The sequence below is a fragment of the Phacochoerus africanus genome, chromosome 7, assembly GCF_016906955.1.
Source record: "Phacochoerus africanus isolate WHEZ1 chromosome 7, ROS_Pafr_v1, whole genome shotgun sequence".
In the NCBI taxonomy this organism is placed as follows: domain Eukaryota; kingdom Metazoa; phylum Chordata; class Mammalia; order Artiodactyla; family Suidae; genus Phacochoerus; species Phacochoerus africanus.
In genome coordinates, this window is record NC_062550.1 from 23,954,142 (window position 1) to 23,966,440 (window position 12,299).

At 34.6% G+C, this 12,299-nt stretch overlaps 1 protein-coding gene across 2 annotated transcripts; it reads left to right on the plus strand.

Annotated features, from left to right (window-relative positions):
• The first annotated feature begins 8,835 nt into the window (after nt 1-8,835).
• LOC125131713 (olfactory receptor 6C2-like) lies at nt 8,836-11,379 on the plus strand. 2 transcript variants are annotated; one of them, XM_047788482.1, is made up of 2 exons: nt 8,836-8,846; nt 10,434-11,379. In XM_047788482.1, exons 1-2 carry the CDS (start codon nt 8,836-8,838, stop codon nt 11,377-11,379), a joined length of 957 nt encoding a protein of 318 aa, XP_047644438.1. The 2 variants fall into 2 exon arrangements, with proteins under 2 accessions (XP_047644438.1, XP_047644439.1); XM_047788483.1 differs by lacking the exon at nt 8,836-8,846 and having other exon boundaries at nt 10,222-11,379.
• The last annotated feature ends 920 nt before the right edge of the window (nt 11,380-12,299 follow it).

Consider the following 12,299-nt stretch of genomic DNA (forward strand, 5'->3'; position numbering starts at 1 on the left):
AATTATAGCTTCTTGGAAATTCTGTGAACTGTTCAGACACAGCAGAGATCTGGAGCTGCTGAGGCATAGGCCAGCAACTACAGCTCCGATTTGACCCCTAGCCTGGCAACTTCCATATGCTGCAGGTGTGGCCTAAAAAGACAAAAAAAAAAAAAAAAAGAGAGAGAGTGAAGAGAGAGAGTGTATGTGTCTAATATCATAACAAAATAAATACCAGCTGAATCAAGGAAAAAATGAAACTGAAGATGAAACATATATAAACACATTTACCAAAAATTAATAGTATATTTAGAACACCAACATTTTGCCATACATAATGGAGATCATGAGAAGAAAAAACACAGAAAGTGCCATCACAGTCTCCACTCAGTTACAGATACCCAGAGTCTAATCCTGTTTTCCAGATGCAGGTCTGTGAGAGTGAAAAATCATGGTCTTATCACATTACCTATGCCACATTCCCAGTAAACACTCATACACCCAAACAGTAACTATGAATCTAAAGAGGCACTGGTGTAGGAAGTTTGGATGGGACAACTGTGTTTGTAATTGCAGGTTTTCAGAATCTCAGATGGCCAAGGATGGAATAGAAGTATAGCAATGCTGGGGGCCTATTAGCAGTTACAAACTAACCCACAACTGCGCCCATCCACAAATAATGCAGCTAAAGAGCTGAGGAGGAAGAACTCAGTTATGGCTACTGAGACAAAGGACAAGTCACACTTAAGATGAAAGCTTGAACCTGCCTTTTATTGTTTAAGAATAAATTTTTAGGAGTTCCCGTCGTGGCGCAGTGGTTAACGAATCCGACTAGGAACCATGAGGTTGCGGGTTCGGTCCCTGCCCTTGCTCAGTGGGTTAACGATCCGGCGTTGCCGTGAGCTGTGGTGTAGGTTGCAGACGCGGCTCGGATCCCGCGTTGCTGTGGCTCTGGGGTAGGCCGGTGGCTACAGCTCCGATTCAACCCCTAGTCTGGGAACTTCCATATGCCGAGGGAGCGGCCCAAAGAAATAGCAACAACAACAACAAAGACAAAAAAAAACAAAAAAAAAGAATAAATTTTTAAAGACCATCTAAGATAATACACCAAAACTATTACAACCATAAGATATAAATAGTTCAGTGATATGAAGGAAAACAACCAAATTTCTAAAAGAGAAAAAAATGTCTAAGACATATAATGGAAACCTACCTTTCTCAAAAAGCAATTCAACTTCCATATTAGATATAAGCTATAGGTCATGGCAGAGTTGAATGGTTAAAAATAAAAAACAGCCTAAGTATTTTAAAACAAGGAGTTCCTTAAATAATTTATTCATTCAGATAATTACACTTTGAAGTAAGGACTCTGATGGATATATATTCTCATTAAAATATTCTGAATATATTTAGATATAAAATTACAAAAAAGTTTATAAAAACTCACCCTATTTTTATAGCTGTATACATATGGTAAATTCAGGTAGGTCTTCCCCAAATAGATACAAAAACAACAGTAGCTAGAAAGAAGTACTATTTCAGTGATATATTAAATTAGAGTACATATATATTTTTCATCAAAAATATGTTTCTTAATATCCTATCAAAGGAAATCATTCAATAAAACTTTTTTAATTCTTTAACTTGTCACTTTTAAAAGGCAAAAAAAAAAAACCTCAGTAATTTCAGATTATTGATTGGTTGTATATTTTAAAGCCATATTTTCAACTAAAATATATCTAGTGAGGCCCTTTAGTTTTCCTCTTACCCTGAAGAAATCTTTGTTAATCTTTGCAATAGACTGTTTCCAAACAAACTTGGAACATACACACTGATAGAAGGAAAAAATAAACTACATCATGCAATATACAATGCTTTCTTTCTTGTAAATAAAGTTTTTAATTGCATTTCTTCTCAGAAACTGTTTTGCCAATCAGTATTTTTGCCTGTTCTGAAGCTTTCTGTTTTTTACTGACTACATAATATTTTTCCTTCTATATCAGTTGGCCCATTACTTCATATAGGAATTCACAAATCATTTAGATTAACAATTTTATTACTTTAGCAAATTGTTTTTCATTTCATATTTCTTAGCACATTTCTTCTCCTCTTATACTAACTGTCCAGTGAATTAGCTCCAGGCTGCTGGGAAATGGCAGATCTTAGAGAACCACAGATGAATCTAAATTTCCTTCCTTGATCTCATCTTCCTTGGGCCTTGTTCATTTTGTTACTATGTCCTTGCCCTTACCCTAATTTCTACTTTTCTGAAAAATATACTGCACATCCCTCTACTTTTACTATTAGTATCAGAGTAATTTCAAAATTAAGAGGCAGATATTTGTTCAGCAACCAGTACAAATTTGGTAATCATGAATTATAAATGACAAATTTTCATAGCTCAATTAGCTTAAAATGTTGATCAGAATTAGCACTCCCTAAAGAGCTATTTTTTTCTATTTTTAAAAAATGTATTAAAACATGTGAAGTCAATTGTCCAGGAAAAATATCCTCCATTTTTATTATGTGTGATGGACTTTTGGGGTTGTTGAGGTTCTGTTTGTCTGGAGAGCAGTCCGGTGATAATCACTCCCTCCACGACTCCACAGGGCAGTCTGGTTTAAGCTGCTAAGTATCGGAAATGGGTGCAAATGCATAGCTCAACTTTCATCCTCTTGCATTTGCGGACTCATCAAATAGATGAGGAGAAATAAATTCTATTTCTACTAAAGGGAAATAATAAAACATCACCTTTAAATCTCTGTCTTTTCCTTGTACGTAATTTACAATGATAGCTGTAATTACTCTTAAATTTACAAAAGAAAAGTAAGACTCTGTTTTACTGACCATTAGTGGAATATGATGGTATTTTTTTTTTCCTCTAGACTACATGATCAAGGATCCCCATAATAAAAGACAAACATATTTACTGGAAAACAATATTTAATTGTGAAAAACAGTATAAATTAATTGTTCAGGTTAATTCCAGAGAGCTAAAGTGTGACCATTTTAGTAATCATTTTCTTCACTATCACATATATGGTAGGATTTATGTCTTGAATAATAAAGATTTCTAATAAACTCTTCTTTTTGATACCAGATAAATCCTAAGATTTGTGTGCAACTAATCCCACTTCACAAACATTCATAAAGATTATTATAGACGAGATGATTCGCTAGTTTGAAACATGGGAAATACCTGCTAGTTTCAAATTATTTAAAAGGAGTGAGTGCTTTTTTATAGGAAACCTAAGGAGATGATGTCTCTAAGGAGAAATAGGAAGATGAAAAAATACTCGGAAGAGCACACAAAACACCACTTGGCCTTTGTCTTTTATCATTTAATTAAAAACGAACTTACTGCTTCAAGTATGATAACATATCACTAGAATTACCACATTGTCATATGAGATCAGGCATTCAGGGTGGTACGGCCCAGGCCAAGATTATTTGTATTAAAAAATATTCATTTTGAAAGAGTCATTTAGGGAGTTCCCATTGTGGCTCAGCGGGTTAAGAGCCCAACTAGTATCCATGAGGATGCGCATTTGATCCCTGGCCTTCTTCAGTGGGCTGGGGATCTGGTGCTGCCACAGTGGTATAGATGTGGCAGATGTGGCTCAGATCTGGTGTTGCTGTGGCTGTGGCTGTGGCATAGGCTAGCAGCTGCAGCTTCCATATGCCCCAGGTGTGGCCCTAAAAAAATAGAAAGAAAGAAAAAAAAAAGCCACCAACAAATGAGTCATTTAAACACTGCAAACTAGCAGTTTATATTGGTTCATATGGAAGATGTGCTAAGACAATTTCTTTTGAGGTTTTTTCCTTTTTCAATACATGAATTATCACTAGGAGAGGAGCATGTGGATACCTACCACAAATATTACTCCTATTTATTTTTTTAAAAACCTCTGTTTAATATTAAGAAAAAATTAGAACTTCTGCATAATACTATGATTTGAGCATGAATATTTTGAGGATGTGCACCCATCCATGTTCAAGTTTTTTGAAGAACTACTAATTATTATAACACCCACCATTATTATCACACCCATCTTATTATGCACGATGTACCTTGCTAACTGCTCTCTTAACATTGTTTAATTGAATCTTCAATAGGCAAAGTACACAAAATTATGAACTTTTTTTTTGCTTTTGAAAAAAGATTTAGGGAAATCATTTTACTTGCTCACAGTCAAAACAAAACTAAGAAATTACAGAGAGAGGATTACAATCAGATCTTTTGATTCCAAAGTATAATTTGTTAGCCATTATGCAATACTTCTAATTAAGTAAATGGATAGTTAAATTACAAGTAGATGATCGATAGGTAGATAATCTAGTGCCTCTAACCAAACCTCAAATTTGAAATGTTGAATACTTTTAATGATAAAAAATAACTGAAATATTTACATTTCAAGGTAAATGTACATTTCTTGTACATATCATATATGGAAAAAATTTGAAAGAAATCATGAAGTTTTTTATACATATTAAAGTTTAAAGTATCATAAGAAAAAATGAAATTGAAGATAAATATAATTAAATGAAATAAATGTATTTCACATTGAATAAAAAACCAAAGGTGTGGAAAACAAAGAAACAAACAATTTAGTATGTAACTTTTTAAAATATCATGCTCTGGTAAATAAAGCCATGCACCTATGGTCAATTTATGACAAAGGAGGCAAGAATACACAATGGAGAAGATACAGTCTCTTCAGTAAGTGGTGCTGAGGAAACTGGACTGTGACATGTAATAGAATGAAACTAGAACACTAACACCATACACAAAAATAAACTCAAAATGGATTAAAGATCTAAATAAAATACTCGATGCTATAAAACCCTTAGAGGAACACATAGGCAGAACAGTTTCCCATACAAATCACATCGATGTCTTTTCAGATCCACCCCCTAGAGTAATGCAAATAAAAACAAAAATAAACAGCTGGTACCTAATTAAACTTAAAATCTTTTGTACAGAAAAGGAAACCATAAGCAAAACAAAAAGACAACCTATAGAATGGGTGAAAATATTTGCAAACAATGCAACTGACAAGAGATTAATTTCCAAAATATACAAAAAGCTCATATAGCACATTACCAAAAAACAAACAGCCCAATTAAAAAAGGGGCAGAAGACCTAAACATTTCTCCAAGAAAGACATACAGGTGGCCTATAGGAACATGAAACAAAAAAATGCTCAACATTGCTCAGTATTGGAGGAAGGCAAATCAAAAGTACAATGAGGTACCAGGTCACTTCAGTCAGATTTGTCATCATCAAAAGTTTATAAATAATAAATGCGGAGAAAAGGGAACCCTCCTACACTGCTGGCGGGAATGTAAATAGCCACCATGGAGAACAGTACAGAGATTCCTTTAAAACCAAAAAGTAGAGTTGCCATATGATCCAACAATCCCACGACTGGGCCTATATCTGGAGAAAACTCTAATTTGAAAAGATACATGAACCCTGATGTTTACTGCGACACAGTTTACCATAGCCAAGACATAGGAGCAACCTGACTGTCCACTGACAGATGAAAGGATAAAGATGATATATATCTATCCATATCTATATATCTCTCTATATATACAATGGAATATTACTCAGCCATAGAAAAGAAAAAAATAATGTCATTTGCAGCAACATGGATAGACCTAGAGATTATCATACCAAGTAAGTCAGGGAAAGACAAATATCACAGGATATTGCTTACAGGAAGAATCTAAAAAATACATTTATACAAATGAACTAATTTACAAAAACGAAAGAGACTCAGAGACATAGAAAACAAACTTAGGGATGGCGGAGAGAGGTTGGGATAAACATATACACACTACTATGTATAAAACAGATAACCCGCCAAGGACCTACTATATAACACAGGGATCTACTGTATAACACCTCAATATGTTGGAAGTACATATTTTGTAATAACCTTTAAGGCAAAAGAATCATATATACATGACATACGTACATATAAAACAACAGTATTAAAAACTATACCTACATTTTAAAAACATGATACCAATCAAAAAATAAAATAAAATGTCCTGATGATTTATACTATGCAGGAGAACCTAAAGGGTAAAAGGATTACAAACACATCTTTAACTTCATATAATTTGTGTGTTATCATTGGCGGTACTGATTGGGTAATTCCAATTTCATTTTTTGTGAATTTGAGCATTGGGCAAATTAGGAAATATACTGATGTTGCAAACCAGTAATGTCACTATAGGTTGGAAAAAAAGAAGTGGGAGGGAATCAAACATGAATGGGAAAATAATTCAATGGTGTTGAATTAAAATTAGAAGCAGCAGTGTAAACTAATGGTTTCTTTTCTCTCTCTTTTTTTTTTTTTTGTCCACGCTTGTGGTACATGGAAGTTCTTGGACCAGGTAACAGTAGTTACCCAAGCCACAGCAGTGACAACACCTGATTCTTAACCACTAGGCCACCAGGGAACTCCCTAACGATTTCTTTCTTTTTTTTTTTTGCCTTTTCTGGGGCTGCTCCCGCGGCATATAGAGGTTCCCAGGCTAGGGGTCGAATTGGAGCTGTTGCTGCCAGCCTATGCCAGAGCCACACAGCACCGCGGGAGCTGAGCCGCATCTGCAACCTACACCACAGCTCACGGCAACGCCAGATCCTTAACCCACTGAAGAAAGCCAGGGATTGAACCCACAACCTCATGGTTCCTAGTCAGATTCGTTAACCACTGAGCCACGATGGGGAACTCCCCCTAATGATTTCTTAATATACTTTTTTTTTCTTTGTCTTTTGAAAGATCCAAGCATTTTGATAGCATCACTATGCTCCACAACTGAGGCGGGATTCCAAAATGAAACACAAGCCTTCCTGAAGGAGAAATTTGCAAAACAGTGAGTACTAAAAAGAAAATTACCATAAAAACAAAGGATCGTGATATTTTTAAAAAGATTTCTTAGTGACAAAAAATATAAGTACAGATACTGGTATGAATAGTGACATGAATATGAATGTATACTGAAAAAGAGAAACTATGGAAGTATTCTAATGCCAAATTATTCATACAGAGGGAATGGAAAATTTTTGAAATCACCATTTCAAAACCTCATGACACATGAAACCCTTTCCACTTGATTTCCCCCATCCCATGCTCACCTGGGCTGTGTCCCTCCCACCTCACTATGTGAGCTTTCTACGTAGTATTTTCTGTGGAAACCTCCTTATCTGGTTGACTGGTGCATGTTGGATGCAGTTAATGCAAATAACATAACATAAAATAATAAAATAATTGGAATAAAATAGAAGTATATGACAAGATTAGGATCAGTAAAGCTTCTCACATAATGGCAACAGATTCAGAAACAATAAAACAAAGGTGAGTATATTTTACTACAATGTAACCAAATTTCCAATTTATCACCACCAACCATAAATTGTATTAGATGTTAAATAACAAATCATAAAATCGGATTTGCAAACTCTAAGACTTGCAAAGACTTAATATCCTGAATATGTGCAAAGATCTTGGAAAAGACTAAAAAATAACTTTAATGCAAAATCAGTGAAAGGTAGTCATGTTCTTTTCATCGATAAAGCACAAATTACCAATAAATATTTGAAATTATGCTATAATATTAGCAATTACAAACTGTGAGTTAACATGAATAAAATATTACTTGGATCATTATTTTGGCAAAGATTTAGTAGACTGATGATGCATCCTGACCTTGTGTGTTAGGAATGCATCTTCCAGTCTCCAAGGACACAGTCCCAATTCCTAGGTGCAGTAGTTAGCTTTTCGTTTTGTTTTTCTATATTATTATATTTTACATTCATTAGTGCCTTTGATGCAGGGTCCTCAAGGGTCCTTTTTTTAACCTTAGTTGCTCTTATCTGCTCCAGGTTGATCATATAAAGAAAGCATCCTCAGCCACATCCGTGGTGAAACTTTTCAGATAATCATTTTGTGTTCGAATTGCTGGATCAGACCATCAACTTTTCGAGAATCAGAGAGAATTTCTGGTTTTCTTGTGTTTGTCTACTAGTCCTTCCTTCCACCTAGCAGTTCAGATGATGCAGAAATGTCCATTTTCAAATTTAGACTGATGCAGTCATTCATGGTAAATGTTAGACACAGGAACATAGAAATTCACATAGATTATTGATGCATTTCCACTGCTATCTTTGAGTGAAAGTTAAGAGAGAAAGAATCACTAGGCTAAATCCATGTCACCACTAATAATTCTTATTTAATTAAGAGAATCTGTTGGGAGAAAACAAAAACTGAAGCCTGAATGACAGATTAATGTGTAACTATGTGCATATTTCTCAAATTAATTCTTTTTCTATTCTGTAATTTAGAAAAATCATCTAAATCACTGTCTCTTTCCTAAGTATATATCTATATTAGACAAACATTCATATACAAATGTACATTTATATGAAATATGTGCATGTGTATTTTTTAATTTGAAGAGTTCACAAGGATATGGGGAGTTAATTTCACTTCTTGAATGTCATTTTCAAGAATATTCATCATGGCAGCAATTAAGAAATTTCTAAGCTTGTTTTATAAATTTGCTAAGTGGGTGGGCAATAATATAGTCAATATTGACAGGGCATATAATGTAACATCTATTGCTCCCACAGTGACACATGTGCATGTGCACAGATACACACATTCTCAAATACATAAATATATCTCTCCAACTTAATAAAACTTGGCTTGATATTTCATCTAGAAAATCTTGCCTTTTTAAAAATAGATATTTTTGACATCTAGGCATATTAAACTAAAATTGCTAATACAAATTAGTAAGATACACCTGCAATACAACTTGTCAGAAGGTTTCTGAGACATGTTTCTGAAGTATGTGACTAAAAAGACAAAAAGGTGGTTTTTCATCTTGGGTTAAGGCAGTAGAGACTTTTGCTACAGGTTACAACGGGAAATGAAGAACGGATGATCACAAGAAGGAAGGAAGGTGGGCTCTAAGGGAAAACGATCCTGTGTTTCTCAATTTGAGCTACTGTTAAGTATTTCAACGGTGGATCTACAAAGCAGGAGAGGGAACAGCATTTAGACCAAATTATTCACCCATGAACCTACATCAGTGTTTGTCCTCACTGATAATGTCTAGAGAATCTGAATCTGCCTTTCATTACATAGGTTCCATCGGAGACAATTTGGTCAAAGAAGGTATTCAGGAGCCAGCTGTGGTTGAAACTAACCATCCAATAACACAACATCCAGACAAAAGGCTAATCCTAGTCTATCTAGACAACCATCTAAGTAGTTTGCCCTCTGTACTATCAGTAAAATAAAAAACAGTATCCCCCACACACAATCAAGGGACTTTCCACCAAAAAGTTGAAGTAAATATAACACAATAGAAAATTATCCTTAGCTCATATCCAGAACTTTTTAAAAGCCTCATTACCTTAGAGTTACTTGTCTATAATTCCCATTTTGTAAGTGATCTATATCAGCAAAAATTTGAATGAACAGTCATGGAGCTGTGACCAGGTGAGCTGATGAAACGCCCAGCCTGAGCAACTGCATTCTACTGCTCAAAAATTGGTGCACTGAAGGGTCAGGGAGGCATGACACAAACTCCCGTGGAAGAAAGTACCTTCAACATCATCATAGTATCTGCTCTGAGGATCGGGAGTAAATAACTTCTGTCAAGTAGGACCTTGAAATATAAGTAAAGAATGTATCCTGATATTTATTTGTAAATATATGTATAGCCTTTACTCTTCCCTTTTTTATTAGGGTTATCATTTATATCTTATCTATGCACATTGGAAATTCCATCAGATAATGTTAAATATTTGCATCCAACAACTGTATGACAGGATTGCTAAAATGCTGGTATTTTTCTATGTGATTTTAAATGTTTGGTAGAAATCTACAATTCAGCCACCTGAGGCTTCAGTTCTCCTTGTGGGATGATTTAAGTATGCATTTGTTGACTTTAATACTGGAGATAGGGCTACACTGGTTAGATGTTTCATCTTGAATTAGCTTAAGTAGATAATATTTTTCATGGACTTAGTTCATTCACTTAAATGGCCAAATCTACTTTGCAGAGCTTTCCAAAATATTCCATTTTAATCTTTTTAGTATCTGTATTGATGTATTTAATCTTTTTAATCATCTGCAATGATGTATGTATAATATTATAATATAATATATATTATTATAATATGTAATGTATTATCTGTAATGATGTCACCTCTCACATTCCTGATAAATTTCATCTTTTCTCTTTTTTCCAGATCAGTCTCCATGACAGTTTTATCCATGTTAGTCATCCTCTCCAAGAATCAGCTTTGGATTCTAGTAATCATCTCTCTTGTTTTTTCTGTTTTCTATTTCACCAATTTCTGACTCATTATTTCCTTTCTTCTGTGTAGTTTGACTTTTTACACACAGATCGCCTAGAACACCGAGGGTAATAATGAGAAATCACACGGTCATAACAACATTCATCTTGGTGGGACTTACCGAGGACCCAGAGCTACAAGTTCTGATTTTTATCTTCTTATTTCTTACCTACATGCTGAGCGTTACTGGGAACCTGACCATTATCATTCTTACACTCACAGATTCTCATCTTAAAACGCCTATGTATTTTTTTCTTCGAAACTTCTCCTTCTTAGAAATCTCATTCACAACAGTCTGTATCCCCAGATTCCTGTACAGTATATCAAGTGGGGACAATACCATTACTTATAATGCCTGTGCCAGTCAAATATTTTTTATTGGACTCTTTGGAGCCACCGAGTTTTTTCTCCTGGCTGCCATGTCCTATGACCGCTGTGTGCCCATCTGCAAACCCCTGCATTACACGAGCATCATGAACGGCAGAGTCTGCACCATCCTTATCCTCTGCTGCTGGACCTCTGGGTTGATGATCATCATCACACCACTCAGTGTGGGCCTCCAGCTGGAATTCTGTGACTCCAACGCCATTGATCATTTTGGCTGTGACGCATCTCCTCTCTTTAAGATCTCATGCTCAGATACATGGCTCATAGAACACATGGTTATAATCTGTGCAGTCATGACATTCATCATTACACTGGTAGGTGTTGTTCTTTCATACATATGTATCATCAGGACAATTCTCAGATTTCCTTCTGCTTCACAAAGAAAGAAGGCTTTCTCCACGTGTTCTTCTCACATGATTGTTGTTTCCATTACCTACGGCAGCTGTATTTTTATCTATATCAAGCCTTCAGCCAAAGAAGAGGTGGACATTAACAAAGGAGTATCTGTGCTCACTACATCTATTGCTCCATTGTTGAACCCCTTTATTTATACTTTGAGGAACAAGCAAGTGAAACAAGCTTTCAATGACACAGTCAAAAAAATTGCATTTATCTTACACAAGTAAGAGCAAGCTGAATTTAAATAATCAAATGAAAATGACAGATTTATTACTTAACATTTTTTTTCTGAAAATCCTAACTAGTTCAGTAAGAGGACACTTCTTATGAATCCTTCAAATCTTGATTTGTGAACCTACATGGAACAAATCCACTCCCTCTCAACCAAAATTATTTATATCATTAGGAGAAGAGAATTTATTTCCATGAAATAAAATCTTCCTTCATCTCACACTAAGCCTTTCCAATATTAGCTAAAAGAAACTGCATACCATGTTAAATATCATACCTATGATTCCTGGGAAATTTTCGGAACAAAGCGTTTTGCTGAACTCCTTCAATTTGCATATGTAAATATTTCTTTCTTCAATATAGAATGAAATATTTCATCTTTGTTTTAAGGTACTAATATGACAACATTTAAAATGAAAGAACTCTAAACGTCAAGTAAAGTTAAAAGATATTGATGGAAGATAGTATGAGAAAAAGAATAAATAAATAAATATATATATGTATGTGCATGTGTGTCTTGGTCACCACGCTGTACAGCAGAAACTGACATGACACTAAATCAACTATACTTTAATAAAAATAATAAAATAAATTTTAAAAAGATATTGTAAACCAAATAAGAAAATAAGTATCTGGCATCTGGAAACAAATATGATGTAGAATATTTAGTAGATTAATATCAAGAAACAGGAGAGAATTTTAAACCACACTTGAAGGACAAGAGCATGCAAGCACTCATAAAAACAAAACAAAAAAATAAACAACATTCGAAAGAAAAGTGCTTTTGCTTCCAGCTCTGTCAGAGTAACCAGTGTGAGACCATGTTTTCTCCCGTAAATCATGAAATTGAATCAACTATAAGAGGAAACTTTGACAAGCAGCTCAAATTTCCCTCTAGAGAAGGGAATTTCACTTC